The sequence below is a fragment of the Convolutriloba macropyga genome, chromosome 8 (assembly GCF_964194025.1).
Source record: "Convolutriloba macropyga chromosome 8, txConMacr16.3, whole genome shotgun sequence".
Classification (NCBI taxonomy): domain Eukaryota; kingdom Metazoa; phylum Xenacoelomorpha; order Acoela; family Convolutidae; genus Convolutriloba; species Convolutriloba macropyga.
In genome coordinates, this window is record NC_134475.1 from 36,377,512 (window position 1) to 36,398,898 (window position 21,387).

General features: G+C 33.1%; 1 protein-coding gene across 1 annotated transcript in view; it reads right to left on the reverse strand.

The window, feature by feature from the left end:
* Window positions 1–565: 565 nt before the first annotated feature.
* LOC142344099 (uncharacterized) overlaps window positions 566–21,387 on the reverse strand; it is a 69,929-nt gene continuing 49,107 nt past the window's right edge. Inside the window, exon 4 of the mRNA XM_075395585.1 lies at window positions 566–918. Within this exon, the coding sequence (XP_075251700.1) occupies window positions 683–918 (236 nt within the window). The 3' untranslated portion in view covers window positions 566–682. The remainder of the gene's footprint in view (window positions 919–21,387) is intronic.

Genomic DNA, 21,387 nt, shown 5'->3' on the forward strand with positions numbered 1-21,387 from the left:
CAGAAATATGCTCTAACGGTATGCTATTTTTTTCACAGCGGTTGGGCTTTTTTCATTCGGAATAATTTGAGAATGGCTTTTTCATTAGATAAATTTAATACTTCGAACATCATTTTTTATGAAATGAATATATTATAGCAATATTTTTTTGTTTTATTCTTTGATCAACTCTGTCAAAACTAACACCAGAGTAGACCTACTCTGTGATCAACTCTGTGAAGACAGCCTCCAGAGTCTCGTACACTGGGGGAGCTCTGTTTCAACTCTGATAGCGCATCTAGCGCTGGAATTACCCTGCTCCAGCTCTGGTCAACTCTGGAGGTTCGGTACGGGTACTAGTTGGTAATTCATAATTATGGGTATCTCGATCATCTAATCTCATCAAACTATTATTGAAATAAAATTGTCTTTCACGCAACTTTATGGCTTCCTTCTCCCTATGAAAAAAATTTCTAGATCCATCTGGAAATTAAACCTACCCCTACCAAAAGTACGAAATTCTCGTGCCTTTGAAGGTCCGCTATCATAATCAATTTTGATAATTCATTATATAAATGTTATGACCGTTTTTGAAATTAATGTTGTTAATGTTTTCGTTTTTAGGGAGAAAGGAAGCTGCTTTTGTCACTGTAGTCAATTATATACATCATATAGTGTCATTGTTCGGAACTCCTGTCAATATTTAGCCCTGAACAAAACCAAAATCCCCAGCTACGGTCGGTTTTGGTGGCAAAGGGGCAGCTTGTCCGGCAGCACCAGTAGAGCTACCTGCGTATGTTGGGGGACTTGAGTAACTCAGTGTAGCGTCATTCTGGGCACCTTGGTAGCTGGGCAAAGTTGGTGCTGGTACTGGGGGGTAGGGGTACGCTCCTCCAGTGTTATAGACAACTCCAACTTGCTGGCTGTTCTGGGCATTTGCTACAAGGAAAAGAAAGATCCCACCAATCAATCTCTATTTCTTTAAAGATAATTGAAACGGAACAGCGACAAATGTAAAATTTCAATGAAATTTCGACTGAACTTCTGAAGAGAGACTATATAAACTCGGCAATAATTAAAAGTTAAACGTTTTGAATTTCAAAATTCGGAATTCCTGAGAAACTTTAATCCAGTAAATTGGCACCGGTAATTACTTTTATGCCATAAAACAATCTTGCTCCTAGAGAAGACGATTAGACTGATTTAACTGCTATTTGAAATATAAGTTTTGTTGAAAATTGTTCATAAGCTTTTTATACTGAAAGTATAAATTCTTTCAAAATTTAAACAATTTTCCATAAAAAAGTTGTTAATTCTCTAAGTCGATTTTTGGGAAATCTCAAAAAGTGACTTATAGAATTAACAACTTTTTAATGGAAAATTGTTTAAATTTTGAAAGAATTCTGAAAAAAAATTAAGAATATGCAGGAAAATAAACACGGGTCCGTAATCGCGGGTCGAGGTTTTGTCGACAAAATAATAAAAGAATTGCGGTAAGTAGCGGTGAAAAAAATTATTCAACGCAAAGCGTCCGCATTTTTTGGCAATGAATGCGGTGCAAAAGTTGATATGTTGTAAAAATACGCGTTACAGCGTTGAAATTTTTTAAGATATGGGGTTTATAGCGGGGAAATTTTTATTTTCACAGCATCCACCGTATTTCTTACAAAAAGAGTACACGCACTCGAACCACTCACAATGTCAACAACTTCCTATTCCGCTGAGCCAACTGTCACCTACTTCTGAAATAAGTCTTGTGAAAGTAAATGAGAATCAAAAAAACGTAATGGAGAACAAATGCGTTGAAAGTTTGTAAGAATTGTTGTGAACTCACCGCTACGAACGAGAAGCGGTGATAAAAATTAAACGCTAAAAATCACCAAGTTTAAGAAGCGATATTTAGAAGAAAATTGAAGTGCGAAGGGCGGTTGTTAGGGGTACATTTTTCTCACCACTTTCACAGATGAAAATATGACTTTTTTCTAGAGAAACTACCTTAGAAGAACTCAACCTCTTGAACTTAAATTCACAGGGGAAAGATTATGAATATGAATTGATTTGGGTGACTCCTTGTTCAGACTAATTCACACTATTTTTGACAAATTTTTTATATGCAACTAGAAACGTTTATATGCAACAAAAAAGGGATGAATATATAGCCTTTTCGAGCTAAAAAAAATGTTTTCGAGCTTAAATTTATTTGAGATGTGATCTCATTTTCTGCAAAAGCGGTAATAATACATATTTTGTGGATTATGTACGTTGTTTAACTAATAGCAACTAATAGCTAAAGTTCTGTGAAAAGTTCGACGCCAGCAATCGGTCTGCTGTTTGCTGCAAAATTAGTTATTAAAAAAGAGACTCGGTAACGTGCGTTCGCACAGAAATTTTTGACATCATCTAACCACAGTTTTGGCCTAATTGTCTGACAATTAGGGAAAAAACATGCAACTTTCAAAAAATTTCACATACTGATAAAAATAATTGGTCTATGAATAAAAAAATGCTTCAAACTCAAATTTTTTAGAAAGATAATTAATGACACATTAGTGGGCAGATGAGACCTGCTATTATTTGCTTCAATTATTTTGCTTCATTTCATTGTGACTTTATTTTATTTGACCAAATTTTTCTTTTTTGAATTAATTGTTTACCAATAGAGGAATAGGTAGAAAACCTTAAAAAATTCATAAACTGTCCAAAAAAGTTCTGTATCCACTTACTTCCAAATCACTATGCAAACTGAATAGTGCTTCATTTGAGCTCCAAAGATAGCTGCCTGTAAAGTAACCAAGAGGCAAGAGAAACAAAAAAATGAATTAACAACACCAAACATTTAAATCCAAATTTAATGTTTTCTTTTGACAAAAGTTACCTAATTACAAAATGACATTAAACTGCAATGCATAGAAGACCTTAAGTTTGTTCGAATACGCCCTTAGTCAGGGCCAACGATTTGAAATTTGACCTCTAAATATTGAGACTGTTTAAAATGTAGACCAAAAAGGACAGCAAAGTGCAAATTTAGAAAATAAGTCTGTTTTCAAAAAATATTTGATTTCTATTCCGCTGAGCCATCTGTCACCTACTTCTCAAATAAGTCTTGTGAAAGTAAATGAGAATCAAAAAACGAAATGGAGAGCAAATGCGTTGAAAGTTTGTAAGAATTGTCGCGAACTCACCGCTACCAACGAGAAGCGGTGATAAAAATTAAACGCTAAAGACCGCCAATTTTAGGAAGCGATATTTAGAAGTAAATTGAAGTGCGAAGGGTGGTTGTTAGGGGTACATTTTTCTCACCACTTTCAGAGATGAAAATAAAACTTTTTTCTAGAGAAACTACCTTAGAAAAAAAATCTCTTAGACTTAAATTCACAGGGGAATGATTATGAATATGAATTGATTTGGGTGACTCCTTGTTCAGATTAATTCACACTATTTTTGAAAACTATTTTATATGCAACTAGAAACGTTTATATGCAACAAAAAAGGGATGAATATATAGCCATTCCAGCTAAAAAAAGTTTTCGAGCTTGAATTTAATTGAGTTGTGATCTCATTTTCCGCAAAAGCGGTAATGATATACATATTTTGTGGATTATATGCGTTGTTTAACTAATAGCTAAAGTTCTGTGAAAAGTTCGAGGTCAGCAATCGGTCTGTTGTTTGCTGCAAAAATAATTATTAAAAAAAGACCCGGTAACGTGCGTTTGCACAGAAATTTTTGACCCCATCTAACCACAGTTTTGGCCTAATTGTCTGACAATTAAGGAAAAATCATGCAACTTTCAAAAAATTTCGCATACTGATCAAAATAAATGGTCTATGAATAAAAAAATGCTTCAAACTCAAATATTTTTGGAAAGATAAATAATGACACATTGGTGGGCAGATGAGACCTGCTATTATTTGCGTCAATTATTTTGCTTTATTTCATTGTGACTTTATTTTATTTGACCAATTTTTTTCTTTTTGAATTTATTGTATACCAATAGAGGAATAGGTAGAAAACTTTAAAAAAATCATATACTGTCCAAAAAATGTTCTGTATCCACTTACTTCCAAATCATTAGGCAAACTGAATAGTGCTTCATTTGAGCTCCAAAGATAGCTGCCTGTAAAGTAACCAAGAGGCAAGAGAAACAAAAAAATGAATTAACAACAACAAACATTTACATCCAAATTTTATTTTTTCTTTTGACAGAAGTTACCTAATTACATAATGGCAATGAAGTCGTTACAACAAACTGCAATGCATTCAAGGCCTTAAATTTGTTCGAAGGCGCCCTAAGTCAGGGCCAACAATTTGAAAAACGACCTCTAAACAATTAGACTGTTTAAAATGTAGACCAAAAAGGACAGCAAAGGGCAAATTTAGAAAATTAGTCTGTTTTCAGAAAATTTTTGATTCCTATTCCGCTGAGCCATCTGTCACCTACTTCTAAAATAAGTCTTGTGAAAGTAAATGAGAATCAAAAAAACGTAATGGAGAACAAATGCGTTGAAAGTTTGTAAGAATTGTTGTGAACTCACCGCTACGAACGAGAAGCGGTGAAAAAATTAAACGCTAAAGACCGCCAATTTTAGGAAGCGATATTTAGGAGTAAATTGAAGTGCGAAGGGTGGTTGTTAGGGGTACATTTTTCTCACCACTTTCAGAGATGAAAATATGACTTTTTTCTAGAGAAACTACCTTAGAAAAACTCAATCTCTTAGACTTAAATTCACAGGGGAAAGATTATGAATACGAATTGATTTGGGTGACTCCTTGTTCAGATTAATTCACACTTTTTTTGAAAAATATTTTATATGCAACTAGAAACGTTTATATGCAACAAAAAATGGATGAATATATAGCCTTTTCGAGCTAAAAAAAAAATATTTTCGAGCTTAAATTTATTTGAGATATGATCTCATTTTCTGCAAAAGCGGTAATAACACACATTTTGTGGATTATGTACGTTGTTTAACTAATAGCTAAAGTTCTGTGAAAAGTTCGAGGTCAGCAATCGGTCTGTTGTTTGCTGAAAAATTAATTATTAAAAAAGAGACTCGGTAACGTGCGTTCGCACAAAAATTTTTGACCCCATCTGACCACAGTTTTGGCCTAATTGTCTGACAATTAGGGAAAAAACATGCAACTTTCAAAAAATTTCACATACTGATAAAAATAATTGGTCTATGAATAAAAAAATGCTTCAAACTCAAATTTTTTAGAAAGATAATTAATGACACATTAGTGGGCAGATGAGACTTGCTATTATTTGCGTCAATTATTTTGCTTTATTTCATTGTGACTTTATTTTTTTTGACCAAATTTTTCCTTTTTGAATTAATTGTTTACCAATAGAGGAATAGGTAGAAAACCTTAAAAAAATCATATACTGTCCAAAAAAAGTTCTGTATCCACTTACTTCCAAATCACTATGCAAACTGAATAGTGCTTCATTTGAGCTCCAAAGATGGCTGCCTGTAAAATAACCAAGAGGCAAGAGAAACAAAAAAAATGAATTAACAACACCAAACATTTAAATCCAAATTTAATGTTTTCTTTTGACAAAAGTTACCTAATTACATAATGACAATGAAGACGTTACAACAAACTGCAATGCATACAAGACCTTAAGTTTGTTCGAATACGACCTTAGTCAGGGCCAACGATTTGAAATACGACCTCTAAATAATGAGACTGTTTAAAATGTAGACCAAAAAGGACAGCAAAGTGCAAATTTAGAAAATAAGTCTGTTTTCAAAAAATATTTGATTTCTATTCCGCTGAGCCATCTGTCACCTACTTCTAAAATAAGTTTTGTGAAAGTAAATGAGAACCAAAAAACGAAATGGAGAACAAATGCGTTGAAAGTTTGTAAGAATTGTCGCGAACTCAGCGCTACCAACGAGAAGCGGTGATAAAAATTAAACGTTAAAGACCGCCAATTTTAGGAAGCGATATTTAGAAGTAAATTGAAGTGCGAAGGGTGGTTGTTAGGGGTACATTTTTCTCACCACTTTCAGAGATGGAAATAAAACTTTTTTCTAGAGAAACTACATTAGAAAACTCAATCTCTTAGACTTAAATTCACAGGGGAAAGATTATGAATATGGATTGATTTGGGTGACTCCCTGTTCAGATTAATTCACACTATTTTTGAAAAATATTTTATATGCAACTAGAAACATTTATGTGCAACAAAAAAGGGATGAATATGTAGCCATTCCAGCTAAAAAAAGTTTTGGAGCTTGAATTTATTTGAATTGTGATCTCATTTTCTGCAAAAGCGGTAATGATACACATTTTGTGGATTATATACGTTGTTTAACTAATAGCTAAAGTTCTGTGAAAAGTTCGAGGTCAGCAATCGGTCTGTTGTTTGCTGCAAAAAAAGACCCGGTAACGTGCGTTTGCACAGAAATTTTTGACCGCCTCTAACCACAGTTTTGGCTTAATTGTCTGACAATTAAGGAAAAATCATGCAACTTTCAAAAAGTTTCACATACTGATCAAAATAATTGGTCTATGAACAAAAAAAAAGCTTCAATCTCAAATATTTTAGAAAGATAAATAATGACACATTGGTGGGCAGATGAGACCTGCTATTATTTGCGTCAACTATTTTGCTTTATTTCATTGTGACTTTTTTTTATTTGACCAATTTTTTCCTTTTTGAATTTATTGTATACCAATAGAGGAATAGGTAGAAAACCTTAAAAAAATCATATACTATCCAAAAAAGTTCTGTATCCACTTACCTCCAAATCACTATGCAAACTGAATAGTGCTTCATTTGAGCTCCAAAGATAGCTGCCTGTAAAGTAAACAAAAGGCAAGAGAAACAAAAAAAAATGAATTAACAACACCAAACATTTAAATCCAAATTTAATGATCTCTTTTGACAGAAGTTACCTAATTACATAATGACAATGAAGTCGTTACAACAAACTGCAATGCATTCAAGACCTTAAATTTGTTCGAATACGCCCTAAGTCAGGACCAAAAATTTGAAATACGACCTCTATATAATGAGACTGTTTAAAATGTAGACCAAAAAGGACAGCAAAGGGCAAATTTAGAAAATAAGTCTGTTTTCAAAAAATATTTGATTCCTAAGTCTTGAAAACTTTTGCTACCCAATGAAATGGAAAGAATTGGTTCCTTGTTTTTTCCATAAGAAGCTGTTAAGAGCGGCTCTCAACCACAAAATCTCAAACGACTACAATAAAACAAAAAATAAAGACAAAAATCAAAAATTAAATTTTTACTTGCGAGAAAACCGTTAAAGAAACAAGCAATACACTAAAAGCATTCGATCTCTACCATCGTTATTTTCTTGAAAACTAATACCCTGATATGCGATGTGTTATTAATAAGTCTGGGTAGCAAGTAGACAGAAACAGCAGAAAGCAAATAAAAATACGTATATAATTTATTAATTACTTATCACTTCAAAGTCAGGAAAATTTTTAGCTATACCAGAAAAAAAGTACCTACGACATCTAAAAGAACGACAATTAAAGACAAAAGTCAAAAACTAAATTAATGTGTTATACCAAAACGTTGATATGCCATCGGTAATTAATGAGAATGTAGCAAGTAGAAAAGAAGTACAGGAAAAGTACGCCTTTATACTTTTCTAAAACAATTGACTCCAAAGTCTTCAGTTATACTAGGAAATATTCTTTTTTTTATACTAGGGAAAAGTCTTCTGTTATACTAGGAAAAACTTTTGCTATACTAGGAAATAATTCAACTAAAATCAGTAAACAAGTATTTTTTCATCTATAGACGGCAGTTATCCAGCATTTACCTTACGAATACATAAAGAACGACAAGAGAAAGAACCTCAAAGACGGGTACATACTACAAAATCAAGAAAGTGTTGTTAAAGCTCCATGCATCAAAGCAGAAAAACAATTACTCAAAACGCACAACCACAAAAATTAATTTAAAAAACATAGCAGGACAAGTCCTGACTTACAACTCAAAGAGTTTTCATTGACTCAACAGAAAACTAGACAAAAAACGGACTATTAATGGATTGGGAAAACCATTTAGAAAAAATCCAACCCAAAAAATCGAAAAAAAAAACAAAAAAAAAACAGTAAAAATCGAAGAGAAATTGCTGCTTGTGACAAAAAAACCACAAAAAAGCGAGAAAGCGAATTTTTGTTCAAACACTGTTTTCTCACTCTACTTTAAAACTAGAGCGCAAAAATTTCGCTTTTTCGCTCTAACTCCTGTTTCGGCGTGACCAAAATCACTACTCCAAGTTGACTTCAAAAATCATGAAAATGTGGGAACAGATCTGAAAAAAAGAAAGCGCCCCAATACAATTCAATTTCTTTGAATATTAATAAGAAAGACGACGCGACCTTTTTTTTAAACTTTAGCTACAGTGGACCTCAAAAAAATTGTTAACAATTGTTTATTTTGAGACTATGTGTTTTAATATCCAAAACGACCATCAGCTTTCGACTGAACAACAGAATAGGCCTCCTGGCAACTCCTTACAATGCCAATTGGAGCTTTCATTGGAACGCCTGGATTTGAACTGTTCCCTTCTATAATTAACGTACAAAGTTTAAAAAAAGTGTCAAATTTTTTCTAAAAAATCGACTGATTACAGTCGTATTTTTTGGGCTTTCAGAAAATAGCAAATACACCAAAACTAGTCTTACTATTGTTGTTCGTCCATTAGGAGCACGTATTTTTTCCCAATGGATATGAAAACATTGACTAACAAAAGCCAAAATCTTGGGTTTTTAGAGAAAAACCCAATAATAATTTTCGTACAATTTTTAAATTTTTATCGAAGGCCAAAACAGACTGAACAAAAAGTGCGTTTGTGCATTAAGTTCTGGCCCCACTGAAATTGTTGGAACAAAACAAGTTAAGAGTAGTAAACAGTAATCATCAACAGAAAGTCGTTTTTAATAGGGCTTTTGCTTCAACTACTGCAGCTATGTTTGCAATTCAGTGACTTTTGTTTTAAAAGCTGGGAAATTTTCCTAACGAATATAACTCCCCAAATATCACATAGTTTCATTTAATATATGCTTCGATAGAAAATTGTTCTCACTAGCGCTGAAATTCTGAGCAGTTTGCGGTATTCAGCATGGAGTTTTCTTTTCGATGCTCTCAGTGCATTTAGCGCTATGCTTCCATTTCTTGCAGCCTTTTTGCGGTGAGGATATTTGGTAACTTTAACTATGACTATTGTTTGCAGTTGAGAAAACCCAGAAATAAAACAAATTTAACTGGTTTGTAACATCAACTGTAGTTAACAAACTAGAAATTGAAGGTGAAGCAGTTTTGATCTAATTTAAAAAATTCAAAAACAAAACAAGCTTACTAGGTGTATAGTGAAACTGCAGCTAACATTTTTATGATAATGAATCATTATTGAGCTGCAGGTTTGTGAAATATTTTTTTCTAAGATTGATTGGTAAATAAAAATTTGTGAACGATCACAAGTTAAGTAAATTGTTGCGTGTAATTATGAAGTGGCACTCAAAAATTTTCCCTCGTGTTCACTCTTCTCTTTTGATTCTACGAAAACAAATTTATCTTATTCTCTTTAAAACCTTTTGAGCTTAAACATCTTCAATAACTAATTTGACAAAATTCGTCCTGCCTCATCTGGGTTTTTGCGCTACCGTGTCCTTAATCCTGCTATCAGGTTATGGGCGCAGCCATGAGACCATTAATACGCCAATAGAGTTTTTATTTGAAGTGTAAGTGTAAGTGTTGACAATTTTTCCCCTTAGTTGACGAAGAGTTTTCTGAGACGTTGGTCAATGCAATGATATTGAAGACATTGAACGGCCTTCCAGAGCGATAAGAGCATTTTGTGCCACAGGACAACTTCAAACCTGCAGAAAATTTTTTGGGACTGAGGAAGCGTCTCAGCAAATTTGAGGAGATACAGAAAGAGGGAGAAAGAGAGAGAGAGAGATAGAGAGAGAGAGAGAGAGATGATGTCGATGAGGATCAGCACGTTGTCACGGCAGCAAAACGTGCTTCTCATCAAATTGTATACACTCTTTTTCAAATCACATCCTAGAACGATTTTAGAGCCTAGTAGTTTCAAAAACCCTGGATTGTTTTTTGTATGTAACAAAGCCGCACATTTAGTTTCTAGATGTTTTAAAAAAACAACGCTGTATGTAGTATATTCAAGGCTAAACGTCATCTAGCAACTGTATCTAGATATCAAAAAAGGTCATCATAGGGACTTAGCATCAATAAGCATTGAAAGTTCAATTGAAGTTTAAAAAACTACATTAGGAGTAGATTGAGGCTGTACTGATCACAAGATAATAGAAAATTTGGTTTAAAAATTTGCGAATACTAGAAACCTCAGTTAACAATCAAGATGGACGGAAAACAGAAGTTGAAGGAATAGGAGATGTTGAAATGGAATAAGGAGACACTAGAGATGAGCTATATAGGTTGACTTTTGAAAAAGGTCTTCAAGTACCAGTGTACCAAACAAAATCTCATTTTCAAGATTAGTTCAAACGCAGCGTGCATTATTTCACACAAAAGCTAATTCAGTGGCAAAACTCAGAAGAAGTGAAGCAGTTTTGATCTGTTTTTTTTTTGTTTTTTTAATAAATTCAAAAAGAAAACAAGCTTACTAGAAAGATAAGAAGATAAGCTTATAAGAACAGCTGCAGCTCACATTGTAGAAATTGAATATGAATCATTATTGAGCTGCAAGTTTGTGAAAAACTTCTTTACTAAGATTGATTGGTAAATGCAAAATTGTTAGCGATCTCAAGTTAAGTAAATTGTTGCGTGTAATTATGAAGTGGCACTCAAAAATCTTACCTCGTTTTAAAAATCTTCACTTTTCTCTTCTCTTTTGATTCTACGAAAACTAATTTATCTTATTCTCTTTAATATCTTTTGAGCTTAAACATCTTCACTCACTAATTTGACAAAATTCGTCCTGCCTCATCTGGGTTTTTGCGCTACCGTGTACTTAATACTGCTATCAGGTTATGGGCGCAGCCATGAGACCATTAATACGCCAATAGAGTTTTTGGTTGAAGTGTAAGTGTAAGTGTTGACAATTTTTCCCCTTAGTTGACGACAGTTGTCAGATCAAAAATCTGAGATATTCCTCATGAATAAAAACTCAATTGGAAGTTATGGTAGGAAATCTGAAGTTTAAACTTCATAATGGAACCATCCGCCAACAGTTTGAACTTGATGATATTCATTGTGCTAGCCGAGGACTACCCAACACTAGGTTTTCGTGTCTATGCCTTTGTACAAATCAAAGGTCTCTTTGTATTGGTTACAGACACAGTTGAACTAACTTTCATACCAGCATCACTGAGTGAAGACGCCAATGACGTGCAAACGCGAGAATTCGAGGCATGTCCAATGTTGAAGTTGCTGACCCTCAGTGTGATAGCAGAAGATTACCCAACATTGCGTACTCCTGTCTATGCTTTTGCACAAAACAAGTGCCATTTTTAATTGCTCAAAGACACCGTTGAACTAACTTTGAGGAAAACACCACTGAGGGAACGTGCCAATGATGCGCTTATGCAAGAATACGAGGCGCAGACTCAAGCTAGATCTACAACTGTACATGAGAATGCAAAAACCAGATTAGTTGCAACCTGGGAACTCACTAGATGTCAGCAGCTTCACGTTCATTTGGCAAAACTTTGTCAACATGAAATGTCTCGCTGATTGACAGAAAGCCTGGCAAATTCTCCGTCAACGGTTCAGAAGCGATGAGACGAGAAATTCAGTCTAAATTCTGATGAGGTATTTTGCCAGACTACAACTCCTCGAGGACAATATCATTGACCAGTACTTCATCTGAGCGCAAGAAATAGTCACCCGCTTGCATCTTGCTGAAAAAGAGCTTTCTGAGACGTTGTTTAATGCAATGATATTGAAGATATTGAACGGCCATCCAGAGCGATAAGAGAATTTTGCGCCACAGGACAACTTCAATCCCGCAGAAAATTTTGTGGGACTGAGGAAGCGTCTCATCAAGTTTGAGGAGATACAGAAAGAGAGAGAGAGAGAGAGAGAGAGGAAGAGAGAGAGAGAGAGAGAGAGAGAGAGAGATGATATCGATGAGGATCAGCACGTTGCCGCGGCAGCAAAAGGTGCTTCTCATCAAAATGTATACACTTTTTTTTCGAATCACATCCTAGAACGGTTTTAGAGCCTAGTAGTTTCAAAAACCCTGGATTGTTTTTTGTATGTAACAAAGCTTCACATTTAGTTTCTAGGTGTTTTAAAAAACAACGCTGCATGTAGTATATTCAAGGCTAAACGTCATCTAGCAACTGTATCTAGATACCAAAAAAGGTCATCATAAAGAATTAGCATCTATAAGCATTGAAAGTTCATTTGAAGTTCCAAAAACTACATTAGGAGTAGATTGAGGCAGTACTGATCACATGATAATATAAAACTTGGTTTAAAACTTTGCGAAAACTAGAAACCACAGTTAACAATCAAGATGGACGGAAAACAGAAGTTGAAGGAATAGTAGATGTTGAAGTAGAATATGGAGACACTAGAGATGAGCTATATAAGTTGACTTTTGGAAAAATTCTTCACGTACCAGAGTACCAAACAAAATTTCATTTTCAAGATTAGTTCAAACGCAACATGCATTATTTCACACAAAAGTTAAGTCAGTGCTAAAACTCAGAAGAGAAGAAAGCTAAAAGAGAAAAATTGTTCTTCTCACCAACAGAAAAGAGCTCAAGCATCAATTTCCAATTTTAAGTGGAACATACGTCAACCAAAACTGTGGCACAAAAGAGTTGGACAATTCAAATCAAGAAAAGTAGCAAAAACAAAAGATGAAGCTTCCTGGGCTTCAGATTTGCTTGAAACTTGGGAAACTCGTGCTTTGGGAAAGTTTCTTTAAAAAGCTTGTTCCAAAAATGAGCAATTCAATAAAACGCAGAGGCGACCAACTAGAAACATTCGGTTGTGTAGCAGATCCAAAAAAACCGTGACGCCAATAAAAAAATCAAAATTTGATTCAAAAGCTTCAAGGAGTCTGAACACTGGTTAATCTGATAACACAACAAATTATTTGTTGCAGAAAATCGAAACTAGTCAAATTTTACTTCTAAAATTTGAAACATGAAGTTCAGTGAAAACCATCTATAAGGTTGTCAGAACAAACCGGAGGTTTAGAAGACAGCATTTTATACCCTTATTTAGTCGAAATAAAAGAAGAACCTCAGGATACAATCAACTCAAGTGCGTGAAGTTCAGAGGTTGAAATAACTGAAACAGAGAGAGATTGTTCAAGAATTTGAGGACAATACACAAACTGAAGTTGAAAAAGAAATTAAACAAGAAGAACCAAGTTCTAGCGTTAAGCCAAAACCGAACAGTAATGAAAATTTCAATTCCAAATTCTCAGTGGAAAACATAAAACGAACGCCTTCTACAATTGCAGTACCTGTCAAAAACTTAAAACAGAAAAAAAATAAAGCCACCCCAAGACCTCAACTGATAATAAATTAGGTCAAACTGCAAATCATTCAGGCGACTAAAGGACAATAAAAGTTGGTCACAGTACAGTGAAATGCAAAGATTCAGAAAGGTAGCGGAAAAAAATAAAGCACATCAGGGAGCTGATAGATCAAGAGCACCTCCGGAAAGGTTTGGTAAAAGCTACCCCATGCCTTACAAAGCACAACAACAGAAAATTTCGTCAAGCCTAAAAATTTTGAAACCGCAGTTAGTTTGAAACAAAAAGATAAACGCCATGAAGCACTAAGGGACAGAAAGTTTAATTGAAATGAAAACTTGAGACTTAGTTCAAAAAATAAAGGACAAATTATTATTCCTGGCCGATGGGTGCACATATCAAAACATGACTCAAACGAAAATATCGATAAGAGAAAAGCCCGTTATATAGCAAATGTTTTAAACAAATTGAGGGAATTGAATACTCGGATATTTTGCTGTCACAAGCAAGCCCGAAACTTTTAATAGTATACTAGATTTATCAGCTATCAAAAACCTCTTTTTAAAACAAATGGATGTAAAGTATAATAAATTCATCCTAAATTAGAAAAAAGAATCTATCTAGAGTAAATAAAAGGTTTTGAAATGTTATACAGCAAAGCAAACAAGCCAGTTAGTATGCATAATAATCAATAAATGGACTGCAGCTGTCAAAAATTGCTATCAGGGGTTTGCAAATTTTCTCATTCGGCATGGCTTTGAGAGAAGTAAACCCAATTGTTGTCTTCTAAAAAAACAAAAAAGACGAAAAATGGATTGTTCTAACGTGGGTTGATGGCTTAGGCATTGCAGGAAGTATTCGATCAGGGATCCGCGTATTGAATTTTTCACTAGAATCCGAGTTTGAAAAGGAAGACAGAGGAGATCATGAAGGGTTGCTTGGAATGCGATTTCTGAAAACAGATCAAGGAATAATATCAGATCAAGAAAAGTACATAGTGAATCTCTTAGACTCTTTTTCCCATCAATCAGCGACAGCACTTCGAATAGCAAAACACATGCAGATTGAAGTGGAGATGACAATGACAGACGAACAACCACAGCATACTATTTCAAGCCAGTTGACTGTGGTGGATCTGTCACTTGGAACGTCAGAAAGCAACCAACATTGTCAATCTCATATTTTGAAGCAGGATACAAGGGTTTAGCTGCCATGGTTCAAGAAGCCATCTTTTTGCGTGGTCTTCTTAGAGAACTGAGGTACAGACAGTGTGAGCCCAAAAACATAGTAGAGGACTACCAGAGTTGCATAGAGCTTGCAAATAACCGGTGCTTCACAAACCATCAAACCACATCCACACGAAGTAACATTTCATCCGGGAACGAATTGATGACAACTCAATTATTTTGATCTACACACCAACAGATGAAATGACAGCAGATCTGCTGAAAAAATCTTTGGCCCGACAGAAATTAGAACAAAATCGAGGCTAACTAATGAGCTAGTCCAGATTCTTACCAAGCGGCAACAATCTGAATGGGTGATTTGGATCATAGAAAAGTGCTTATATAATATCTTGGAGCTTAGAAACCTAATTTATTTTAATAAATTCAATAAGGATACAAGTTTACTTGGTTTATAACGACAACTGCAGCTGACATTTTAGGAAATGAATGTGAATCAATTTTGAGCTGTATGTTTGTGAAAGTTTAATATTTTTCTACTAAGATTGATTGGTAAATGAAAATTCTGAACGATCTCAATTGATGTATTTTTTTGTGTAATTATGAAGTTGTACTCATATATCTTCTCTCTCGTTAAAAAACTTGTAAACATCTTCACGCTTTTCGTTTCGCTTGAATGTCCTAAAACTAATTTATCATATTCTCTACGATATCTTTCGAGCTCAAACAGCTTCGATCTCTAACTTGCCAAAACTCGTCCTGCCTCATCTGGTTGTTGCGCTACCGTGTCCTTAATCCTGCTCACACTCTATGCAAGGGTGATTATGATTTGACGCTTTCATTTCTATGTCACAGTTCTATGCGCCTCAATGTCACAGCTCTGAAATGGGACTCCAGATTAAGATTCTGATACACTTCAATTGAGGGATTTCACTCACAGTTTTGATTTTTCACACGGATTTTTTTTTCAATTTTTTTCCAATAATTATCATTGTTTCATGCTATCATTGCATATCACTTTTTTAGAATTTAATCTCACTTCTGGTTTAGTTTTGTCATTTTATCAAATGTTATCTAGCTTCCGTGGTTGGATACGTCAATATCAATTCCTTGTTGAATTATATTGTCATTAAGAACCAAATTAACTTAGATGTTTGACAAGTGAGTAGTGGATAAAAAAAGGAAACCAACCACCAGTAAAGTTTGACCCTTTCTCCTATCGCTAATCGCGCATGTCGAATAGGGCCAAATGTTACTGCTTGTTGGTTGCCTTGTTTTATCCATTACTATATTCACCACTTTAAATACATAATACACGCACAATTTTGTGTACAAAAATGTACATAGCTAGTATAATTTATGTATTTCATACGCTAATATCCAAAAGTTCTCAAAGCTTGTTTTAAGCCTAATTCCATATCTAAAATACCAAACTATATTGAAATAAATAAGGTTAATCATCTCACAATGTTTTTTTCAATAGAATCAGATGGACTGAAAATAACTCAAAATTGCTTAGAAATCGATAATAAGAAACAAGTTTCTTTAAAATCTTAACTTTACCCATGAGACAATTGATCTATGATGTTTAACTGAGTGATTCTATGTACCTGGGTACTTTTTTGAGCCGGGTCTTGAGAGGTCTTGTTAAAATGTTGACTCGCCTTTACCACGCTACGACATTATTGCTCGACCTTTCTTATTGGCAACTGTGGGGGAGGGTGCAACTACAGAATTCTTGAACACTTTTAATTTTAATTATTAAGCTGACTGAACTCTTAAAAATCAGTTGAATATATCAAGGTACTAACACTGAGGATATCAATATTAATGTATCATTTGTAGGGATATCGATATCAAAATTAATATTAAATATATTTCTCGATAACCAATCACTTGTTTATCATTTATGAAAATTGTAGTTCTGTCATGCACCTAGATTGTAGCTGGCTATCCTTCTGAACTTCTGCCAAACACATTGTTAGGAACTTTTCCATTCTGAGTAGTAGTCTGTTGAGACTAGGATCCTTGGATGGCTTTCACATGCTTGAGAGAAGTTGATATAACTCTGGACAGTAGAGTAGGAATATCTTTTATCGTTCAGTAGTTGTTTCCACGGAATATCCTTATTGTTTTCTTGATGATTTTGTTTCAGTTTCCCCCATATGTATCCTCTGTCAGAAATTGTCAGAAGATATAAACTGCTCAATTTTCCCTCCATGTTATTGACTGTGGTGAGATAAGACTCAAATTCACCAACAATGAATGAATTCTTGAGTTTATCACGAAAAGATAATTATTCTGGCACATTCACTTCAAACTTGTTCAGTGTTTCCTGATGCTCGTAATTTAGTTGGTCCTTCTTGAACTTGGAGAGGAATAACTGGAAGAGTTCTGCTTTAGTTAGTTTTCCAATATCACTTTCATGTTCCGCTGTGTTGTCGGGTATGCATTTGTTCTCCTTACAAAATGTAATCATTTGAGTTGTTAAATTAGTGAACTCGTTTAGATTTTCATCAGATAAAGAAGTGCTTGATAAAGCTCCAGTTATTAAAGTCTCGTCAAATGACGAAAATTGTTTAAAATTTTTCGCTTGTTTTTGTAGTGAAGTGAATAGCCAAAAAGTGACAGGTAGAAAATGGTCTTCTCATGTAAAATAATTCTAGAACATTCTTTTTCTAGAATACTCCGTCATGCTTTCCCAAGTAATTATCTGTTTTAAAGTATAATAATTATTAAACCCTTCTAATAGTTTGATTACTTTGTATAAGTGATTATGAAATAAAAAGAAATTTAAATAATACAAGCCAATATTTAAAGAAATTTTATTTTCGAAATTTCGCTATTGGAGTGAAACTCATGATGAATAGCCAAAAAGTGCCGTGGAGAACTCTAGAACATTTTTTTTCTAGAATATTCTTATATGATTTTTAACTTAAAATTAGTTATCCTTTCCCAAGTAATCACCTGTTTAAAAAAAAATATTAATTAAATCCTTCTATTAAATTGAACTCTTTGTATAATTTATTAAATAATAAAAAAAAATTTAATAAATACTCACCTTACTAGCTAATTGTAAGGGCATCTTATATTCAAAATATTCACTTGTTTGATTTCATTCTGTTAGTGGAGGTGGCTTTCTTTGTCAAGGGCATGCACTTTTCATTCGATGTGTAATGCGATGTTATACCAAGCTTGTTGACTTCTTGTTCTATTAGTGGTTGCTAAATATGAAAGAAAGCTAATTTGACATATTTTTTCATTTTAAAGAACTAATTTTTTTCCAAAAAACAAAAAATTTTGTAAAAATTCAAATTAAGAGTGAAATCCTCTTTTAAGAGCGTATCACTCTATAAGAGCGAAATCGCCCCTATCAAAGTAATGCCCCAGTACAAAATCACTATTTATCGCGCTTAAGTAGTGAAATCCCTCTTTTTTAATTAATTTTTTCAATTATCCAAATTTTTTAATAAATTTTTATTTTTTTAAGTTTCTGTTTTTTTTATTCTAAATTATCTATACTCTTCAAAAAATTTATATTCTCTTTTACTTTTTCTATATTTATTCCATTATTAATAAGAAATGATACAAAATTATAAAATTTACACGAACAACTTTCCCCAGTTTCGCCGATAACAGATCCGGGATCCGCTGATCTCTCAGTTAAATTTCTACTAAATCCTCTAGTTAATTCTACATCTGGATGTTGTCTCTTCCCATCATATCTCGCAACAGAAGGACAATTTAGACAATTAATTTCAGCTGAAGTACAATTTCTACATGTATACTTACTCTCATCACAATCAGTTAGCGGTTTAACAGAATTACATTTATTACAACTTCTAGGCAAGACTTTGGTGTTAAAATTAGAGTTAGAGTTATAGTTAGAGTTAGAGTTCTTGTTAGAGCTAATGCTAGAGTTAGAGTTAGAGTTAATGCTAGAGTTAGAGTCCGAGTATTAGTTAGAGTTAATGCTAGAATTAGAGTTAATGCTAGAGCTAGAGCTAGAGTTAGAGCTAGAGTTAGAGTTAGAGTTAGAGTTAGAGTTAGAGCTAGAGTTAGAGTTAGAGTAAATACTAGAGCTAGAGTTATATCCAGATTCAACTTTAAAAGAACAATCAGTTTTCATACAAATACCACTTAATGTTTTATCACCACATGCACATTTACTAATTTTATATTCATGATATATTGAATAATGAAAAGCTAAATTAAAAGGGAGTCCACGTTTATGTTTATACTCGCGAATTTAGCCAAGATTTCAATTAATTCTTTAGTATTATCTTCAGACAGATACACTTAGTTGAATATTCCTTTCCTAACGTATTGAGTGCATTAATTTTATATTTTCTATCTAAAATCACTTCAAGGTCTAATTCCGTTTTATCTCTAACAAAAATTACAATTTCTTCTCTAAATTCTTCATTATATACATATAGTCTGTTTAAATATTTTTGTCCTTTTCTATTTAAAGTTCCCATCTCTTCATCTATACATTCTTCTTGTAGCTTTTCTATTGTATCATCTGTGAACGAGTTTTGCTCATGGTTCTCCAGCATGCTTTGCATCTTCTCCGTAACCATAATTAACTAAAGTACTTGCTCTATTTAACATACTACTTGCACCCATTGCTACAACTCCAGCAGTTTTTACTGTTTTATCTGGATATATATAATTATATATCATAAAAACCGGACTTATAATTCCAAAAATAGTTGATATTAATCTAAAACCATCTGCTTTAATCATTTCTTGTGTTAAAACATCGTTCTGTATTTTAATACATTTTATTGTAAGAAGTTTATTAAAATAGAACTGATAATTATCATGATTAATGGTATTTCTATCTGTAGCATTTATCATGAGTGGTTTCATATATGCTATAAGTTTATTTTCTTCACTGTGTTCACTTTCCAATTTATCTTTTAAACTAAGAGCTTTTAAATCAAGGAAACCAACTCTCGAGTCATATATCATAGTTCTATTCTTATCAATGATAATAAAAGTGTTCTCTTTCCTTTTATATTTAATTATACCATAACGAAGTTCGTCAGACATTCCATCTGTACAATTATAATAGTTTTAACTCATTAATTCTTTTATTGAAGATATGTTTTATTTATTTTATTAAAATTTTTAAATAGATCAGCTCCATTATAAGTTGTTAAATATATAGTATCACAACTCATTCTTGCTGTATCAATTATTTGAGCTGGTTTATGACACATTACAATCATATGAATATTATAATGTCTTCCTTCTGTGAAATAATAAGCTATATCCTTACTTAACTTATCAACCATATCGTCAAGAACAATTACACTATCTTTGAATTTAGACTTTTTTTTGATGTGATCATATTTATATCGCATGTATTAAATCCAATATAAAACTCACCAGTCTCAGGATCTATCCAATCTCTATCATCTTTACATACTATAATTGTATTTTTAGCTTGATCTTGTTCTTGGTTTTGATTTTTGTTCTGGTTTTGATCGGTGTAACAGCTTCGCGGATCTAAGTATAACTTTAAGTATTGTCTAATAAAATATGTTTTGCCTGTAACAGTTTCACCATAAACAATGGTATATATTGGTGACTTTTCATATTCAAATCTAACTAGACTCCTATTCATAAATCCAACAAAGCTTTTTTCTAGTTTTGTGTATTTACTTGGTATTGAATCATATGTTATATAACAAATTCCCATTAGGAAAATAAAAATTATAACTGCGCTAGCTGTCTCCATTTTTATACCTATTAAAAATGCTTATCCTAACTTTTCAGGAATTCAATAATAATTTTAATATTGATATTAATGCTATGAGTGATATCAGAATAAAAGATAAAGGAAAATATGTAAGTCTAACACCAATTGAAATAGTAATGACAGATCAGACTCTAGATAACACAAGTGAACCTAACGTCAACATTATTGTGAATCTACATCCAACTGATTGTACACTTCGGGTTTTAGTTATAAAAAGAGAAGGTGGACCTGTGTATTACTTTGATAGTTTTGGTGTTGAGACCCCAACATTATTTTTAGAAGAATATGTTCATCTAGGCTCTAATGAAAGAATACAACAATATGATGAATCTTATTGTGGTGCATTTTGTCTATCTTATTGATAGAGGATCTAGAATTAACATATAATGAGTGTTTATGTTTAGGTTGTAGTAAAAATCTACGAAGTAGCTTTGCTAATAATGATAATATTAATCATAATGTTAATGATAATGATAATGTTAATGATAATGTTAATGTTAAGGATAATGATAACGTTAATGATAATGATAATGACAATGATAATGTTAATGATAATGTTAATGATAATGTTAATGATAATTTTATATATCTACTTGATGAAAAACATCAAAGGGGTAAACCTAACAAAAAAGAATATCTGCGAACAGACTCCGTCTGTGGTAAACCAAGCAGTTATACTGTTCCACGTAGTGGCAACTTCGTTGATATTAGTAACAATATCTCTGTAAACATAAATGAAGATCTACAATCATGACTAGATGATGATAATATAATTACAGAAGCTACACTCCCAGAGAACTTTAGATGTATAATATCTGGTCCTAGTGAATGCGGCAAGACATTCTTATTAAAAAAACTAATTCTGGTTAGAATATACTTTGATAAGTTATATATCATTGGTCCTACTGGTGATCAATATGAAGGTGTAGAGAGTTATAATCGACGAAGTCGCAACTCTGTTGACGATAAAGCAGATGTTGAGTTT